General features: G+C 36.2%; 1 protein-coding gene across 5 annotated transcripts; it reads right to left on the minus strand.

Annotated features, from left to right (window-relative positions):
- Positions 1-1,577: 1,577 nt before the first annotated feature.
- LOC112166424 (kinesin-like protein KIN-14I) lies at positions 1,578-6,053 on the minus strand. 5 transcript variants are annotated; one of them, XM_024303261.2, is made up of 15 exons: positions 5,898-6,053; positions 5,433-5,707; positions 4,964-5,019; positions 4,663-4,876; positions 4,234-4,356; positions 4,034-4,093; positions 3,763-3,906; positions 3,433-3,672; positions 3,278-3,349; positions 2,913-2,993; positions 2,682-2,772; positions 2,509-2,555; positions 2,341-2,426; positions 1,990-2,103; positions 1,578-1,864 (listed from the first exon to the last, which is right to left on the minus strand). In XM_024303261.2, exons 1-12 carry the CDS (start codon positions 5,899-5,901, stop codon positions 2,509-2,511), a joined length of 1,407 nt encoding a protein of 468 aa, XP_024159029.1. In that variant the 5' UTR covers positions 5,902-6,053; the 3' UTR covers positions 1,578-1,864; positions 1,990-2,103; positions 2,341-2,426. The 5 variants fall into 5 exon arrangements, with proteins under 5 accessions (XP_024159029.1, XP_024159027.1, XP_024159030.1 ...); XM_024303259.2 differs by having other exon boundaries at positions 2,509-2,558; XM_024303262.2 differs by having other exon boundaries at positions 2,509-2,589.
- Positions 6,054-6,489: the final 436 nt, after the last annotated feature.

Below are 6,489 nucleotides of genomic sequence, written 5' to 3' on the forward strand. Positions count from 1 at the left end.
TTTGATGATAAGCTTTAACGTTGGGATGATTAATTTGGAAGGATGTTAAGAAATTTGCTTTGCTTTACTTGACTGGTTTGGTGGTAGAGGGGATGATTGGTTGCTTAGTTATAATGGAACAACCAGAGAGATTCCACAACATACTGGACCCTGATTGAAAACTACACCGATTTTTCTTCTCAAAATTTCAGTAACTCTATTTGGAACTCCAGAGAATTTATTGGTTGCTTATTAGTTGCTCCATTATTAATTAATTGACGAGCGATGAGCGGGCTACTAAAACTTCTTCTCGAAATTTCGGAAACCTATACATGCAAACTAATCATCTTTTAGTGATTCATAATTCTTACAGACTTACAGTTACACAAAATATTGATGGACGAAATATCAACAAAATTCACTATTTCACTTTCTTATTCCAAAAATTAGATGCACTAAAAAGATAAAAATAAAAATAAAAAAAGATCCCATTTCTGCATAGTTTACTAGAGAGTTGTATATAACCAGTCTAAACAAAGTCGGAGCAAAAACCCTAGAAACAAATGCAAACCTTTTCAATGCCCCCACTATGCCAAAAATAGCCTTCAAACGACAGATCATATCTGTCATCTGATAAAGTAAAAATCTGTTGTCTAGGTGGCTGCCGTCTCTAAGCCACTCAAATGACAGATATTCTCCGTCGTTGATAATACACTCAGACGATAGATTCAGTTTAAGGTACTGTCGTCTGAAGTACCTAATATTGAAGAATCGGGGTCTTTCTGTCGTCTGAAACACCATACCACTACATATTTATGTTGTTGGAAGTTCACTTCATCAATGGATTCAAAAAATAACTGTCAGTGTAGTTAATGTAAGATGACGGAGTTTTTGTTGTTTCTGTCGTTTGATTGAACCAATATTAAGCTTAGTTGATGCTTCTGTCGTCTGATTTAAAGAACAATGACAGTTATATGTCGACTGATTCCATATGCAACAACATTTATACCGTGAGTTATGTTATTTGAGATTTGTTTGGACTACAGATAATTGTGATTCTTGTGGTTAGATTTGATTTCCAACTACAGTTTTAGTTTTTTTATGTTGTTTGAATGTCACTTGGAGTATAGTCTTACTCAAATTTCTGTTGTCTGAAGTAGTATTCAATCTCATTTTTCTGTTGTTTGTTTGGACTTTCAACCATTGTTTTAGTTATGTTCTGTTGTTTGAGTGTTAATAGAAATACAGGAGCCATTTAATTCTGTTGTTTGAGAGTGATTAGAAGTATACTTTTATGTTGTTTGAAGTAGTTTGAAACAATAGATTAACCACCTAATTATGTTGTCTGGGAGTTGTTTGACCTCTACTTTTATGTTGTTTGAAGTTGGTAGAAACAACATATCAACCACCTACTTCTGTTGTCTGAGAGCTCTTTGAACTTTACTTTTATATTGTTTGAACTTGGTAGAAACAACAGATGATCATTTGTTTATGTTGATTCTATTTTCTTGATACAACATAAATTGTGAAACCTGCATATATATGTTGCCTTTCAACCATTTCAACATCATTCATTTACAATCATCAAAACCATAAAATTGGACTAAAATCAGCATTCAAAATGATGCCTATGTTTCATTGCATCAACATCATCCAAAATACAATCCATAGTTCCAACTCTAAACCTAGTCAACAGTTACATAATGTTTGTACTAATAATGTTGTAGACACCATAGCATCTAAGATGTCTTCAGGTCAAACTATTTAAATAAGCATGAATTTAGATTACCTATACTCAATGCTTGAGCTAGAATGATCTGAAAAAGATCTATCTAAACAAAAGGAGGAATTTGAAGATTAGAATGTCCAAGACACCTGAAATAACCTGTAGTACAAATGAATAGATAATATCACTTCATCTTTATATTCTGTTAGCAACTGTTAATATATGTGAAGGTCTAAGAAACAAATGACAATTATACTTGCAGAGAAGGGAATTAAGAATATTACCTACAATTATACTTGCATATTACAAAAGTGGAAATCCTAGGTAGAAGCTGGTATCATATGTATCCCTGGAGCAGCCCAACATTGCGGTTCAAATGCACTGTCTCGTATGTATCCCTGTCAAATGTGAAATAAATTCATTCATGATTCCAAGTGATCAGTTAAGTATTAAGGAACAATACTCATGTCTCATGTCTCATGTCTAAGTTACAGACTAATGCAAGCTCAATGATTATAGGATCTTCCAACAACTTGATATATCATGGACCAACACTAACATTTCTACAAAGCAACCAAAAAATATCATCTCAAGAAGAATTGAGCATGTAGATCTGGGAAATGAGATTCACTTACAGCAGCGACCGATGTGCTGTGGCGATGTTCTTCAAGAAATTTCTGCTATCCTGATGCTGCATGAACCAAACCATGCAGGTGCATACCTACATTGTGAAACTAATTATGGTCCTCATTAAGAATTTGGAAAGAAAAAGAATAAAACCTATTTTAGTTTAAATATATTACCTAGCTGTTGAAATCCTCCTGGTACTTCATTTGTAGAAACTTCATTCCTGCTTTTGTATCATATAGATTATGTTTCAATTCCTACATGATATTAGCACCAATTTCACCAGTACTTCTTTAATTAGGACAGATTGCAGTATTAGAGTAGCTATTATGATACAACTGCAGTTTACCTAAATATTTTTCTTTTGATCCCTCTTGATGGTCATATGTTTGATTGCAACAATCATCCTTCTTTATTTCAGTCGCAGCTTTCTCTTCATTCTAAATCATCCATCAGTAAAAGAAAATGTCACCAATTGCAAAATCAATCGAAGTTACACAAAATGCTATCCCATTGAATCAGGTCTTTTTCATTTTCACAACAGTATGGTGAATGAGAATCTAAATGCATGCAGACATACCTTGATATCACCAGAACCAGGTTCAGAAAGAGATGGAGAGTCAGAGTCAGGGCCAGGGCTATCTTTGGAATGTGCTTTTACCTGCCATTATCAAACAGATTCAATCATCCATGGAAGCTTGATAGTAACCTAGTAATTAATAGTGAAACTGCACATATATTTCATCTTCCTAAAGACAATGACACAAAACAGTAGAAGTCCAAAATTGTTCGGGAAGCAGGATCCAAAACAGTGAAACTGCACATATATTTTTCTAAATAACAGAAAGCCACCTTAAGTATCTCCACAGTTACTTTCATGAAAAAAAATTGGATTTAATTTCCGTTGACTCCCATCCACATCAGTATAATTATTAAGATACTTACAAATGGAATTTCTTCCTGTTTTTTGTCCAAAAGAACTTCACGTGCTAGCTTGTGTAAGGAATGAGAAGAACTCTGAAAATTAGAAGAGAAAACAATTAAACTCTATTATCTCATGAATGTAAAAGAAAATTTAAGAAATAGAAAATCTCACTAACTGCTTCATTGGGATCTTCACAGGAGAAACTATCTTGCGATCTTTCACTCCATGATAAGGTCCTTGTAAAAGAACTCATGAATGGTTCAGAATTTTTTCGCAGAAAGGGTTTCCCAGAGATAGGCGGTTTCAAGTTTCCAACAAATTTCCATGATCCACTTCCGCCTGCTTTTTTCCAGTCACTATATGATTTTAGTGCTAGAACACAGTTGACAATCCTTGTACTTGCAGATTTTCCTCCCTGTAAACTCAAAATTTGGATAAGTGTCACCACAAAACTAAAACAAAAAATCTGCAAGTGCACAACCATAAATGTATTCTTAGCACCAACCTGTTCCAAATCAGAGGCTTCAAAGGTTGGAAGCCCCAATTCCTCCACAGCCACAAGGAAATTTCTGACGTTTTCGAAGTACTGAAATGCTGATAGAGCTGCCCCGTCAGGAATAGGCACAGAGTCATAAGGGCCTTCAACAACCTAAGAATAAATAGGCAGTTATCCTCATCAAACCATTCAATAAACAAATAGGAACATATAAAAGAGCCTGAACAAAAACAAAATACTATAATTTTTACAACCCTAGCATAACTTATAGGTTGCTCACCCAACTTCCACTGTCAGGCTGATTCCACTTCTTGCATATCCCACAAACATGTTTTGTCAACTGCAACAACAAAAAAATAATAATAATAATAATAATAATCATGAAATATGAACAATACACAATCCAGAATGCAGGAGACTAAAGAAATTTAAATCTAACATAAGAACACCCAAAATGGGGGCAGGTTGTTCAAACCCTACCTTAGCACATGATTTACAAAGGAATTGCCCTCCAGAAGTTGAAACCTTCATTTTCTTTGGCATTCTAAGATCCGAGCCGCAGCCTTCATAGACTCTTGCATCCTTCTTCTTCCAATAGATGTCCTACTGGGAGATAAATAAAAAATTCAATGACCAATGAACCTTCTAAAGTAGATATATCTTTCATGATTATATAACAGAGAAAACCAATGTTGTTTGTACATGTAACTTTTGGATTCCTTGGCAAAAGGACCAGTTCCTCTACATTCTTAATAACAAAGCAAAGAATACGCAAAGATCCATTAAACCTAGTTCTGCATTTCATTCAAATTCATCTTTTCGAGAATGTTTGTGCAACTCTGCTCATACTATGTCCTAGCAGTTACACAACACTAAGACAAACAAAAAAGTGCTCATAGGAGAAATTGCCTGGTCCACAAACTGATAGTCGAGATCATGATTTGAACCAGTAGCCTCTTGAACTCCTCTAAGTACGGATTCATCATACACTGGGTTCCCAGCTGCCATGTTTATATCTGCTATCAACTTCTCACTAAACCCTTGATCCACCAAAAATCCCTCCTCAGTTGCCATCTGGAAATCACAGGGCTTGCAGTTGCCCAGTTCAGACTGGTCTTGAAACCTATATCATGCAAAAATATTACTTAACCACAATGGGTGTACTGAATTGCAATTCAAAATGCTTATTAAAACCGCAACAACCACAAACCTGTCTATATAATCCATAAATGGAAAAAGTGATCCCCTTTTAACCCAGGCATAATCCTGCTCAAGATCACACAAATGATCGTATTAAATAACCACACTCTCATAAACATTAAATAACACAGTCCATAAATAGATAAAAGTCCATATAGAGAAATAATCCATATCCCTTGGTTCTCATTCCCAGAGTAACCGAAAAACATGACACAAGCTACATCAGGTATGTAGAACTATAAGAACAGCCATGCCTCTTGAAATAGTGTTCATGATTTTAGCAACAGGATTTCCCTCCATCCCTTCTTGCATATTGCACTAATGAACAAAAGAAAAAAAAATTCAATTCATTAATTTAATTGAATATAGTTTCTAATCCTAAACAGTTAATTCTCATACCCAATCCTATCACCACCACCATTAACAAAACAAATCATCCATGAAATGCAAAGATAGATAAAAAAAAGGCCACAATATACCTTAAAATCGAGCAACGAAGAGAAGGCCGATCTGCGAGACAGCTTAAATGTGAAGCAGAATCTCAACCCCAATAGCTTAAATGATAGCAGAAAGCTTTGAGGTTCCCAATCACACAACATCGGTGCGCTGGCGGCGTTGGAGCTCCTCAATGGCATCGCGGAGGGGGTCGGAGGCGTCAAGGGACAACGGTGAGGTTGCTGGTTTGGAAAGCTATGATGGTGGCGGCATTGCTGAGAGGATGAGAGGGTTTCGGCTTCAGGTTTGGGCTTTGCATCTGCGGAAGAGTAGATGGAAAAAAAAAATTAAACATCTAGCATCTCATCTACATAAAGGATTGTGAATCGACCATCCGACACACCATCTAATTTCGATATGGATATAGGAGATCGCCACCGTCACATTATGATCCAGATAGAGCATATAGATCTAGCAAGAAGAAAGAGTATAGAAGAAGAGAGATGTACCCATCTGTAGTGAGATTTGTTTTGCTCAAAGCTAAAGAATCAGAGATGCAAAGAGGGAAAAGGGAGAGGGGGCAAGAGAGAGGTAAAGTCGTCAACTGTAAGATAAAGGCCAAACTGCGAAGTGCGAATATGTCTGGAAAAAAAGAAGTGGGAAGTTTAACTTTTGACCCAAAAAATAGGAGGGGCAGCAGTATTTTGCTCCTGTTTTTTCAAGTCTGTCCTCATAAGTTTTTCCATTTACTCAGACAACAGAATCTGTTGTCTGAATTTTCTAAATTATAACAAACTTGAAAAAGTTGAATTGGTGTTGATTTTGATACCATTTAGACGACATAAATAGTTAAATCTATTGTCTGAAAACGTTCAAAAAAATCAGACAACAGAAAAAACGTCTTCTGTCGTCTGAGGGGTATGGTATGAAGCATTTTTTGACATAGTGCCCATTCGGCGGCGCGTCTATGGGACGTCGTCGTCGGACGGGTAACTCATTTCTCTGAATCCATTGGCGAGGTACAGCAGGTACGGGGCCGGAGCAAAAGGCTGGGAACGCCTGTGTCACGGTAAGGAAGGGTACGGCTAGTGGAGATGCACC

The sequence above is a fragment of the Rosa chinensis genome, chromosome 5 (assembly GCF_002994745.2).
Source record: "Rosa chinensis cultivar Old Blush chromosome 5, RchiOBHm-V2, whole genome shotgun sequence".
Taxonomy (NCBI): Eukaryota; Viridiplantae; Streptophyta; class Magnoliopsida; order Rosales; family Rosaceae; genus Rosa; species Rosa chinensis.

Coding starts and splice junctions, on each gene's coding strand:
- LOC112166424 (XM_024303259.2), bottom strand. Junction 4,094..4,233: donor TTTGTAAATCATGTGCTAAG/GTAGGGTTTGAA, acceptor TTGTTGTTGCAG/TTGACAAAACATGTTTGTGG. Junction 2,773..2,912: donor CTGGTTCTGGTGATATCAAG/GTATGTCTGCAT, acceptor TGGATGATTTAG/AATGAAGAGAAAGCTGCGAC.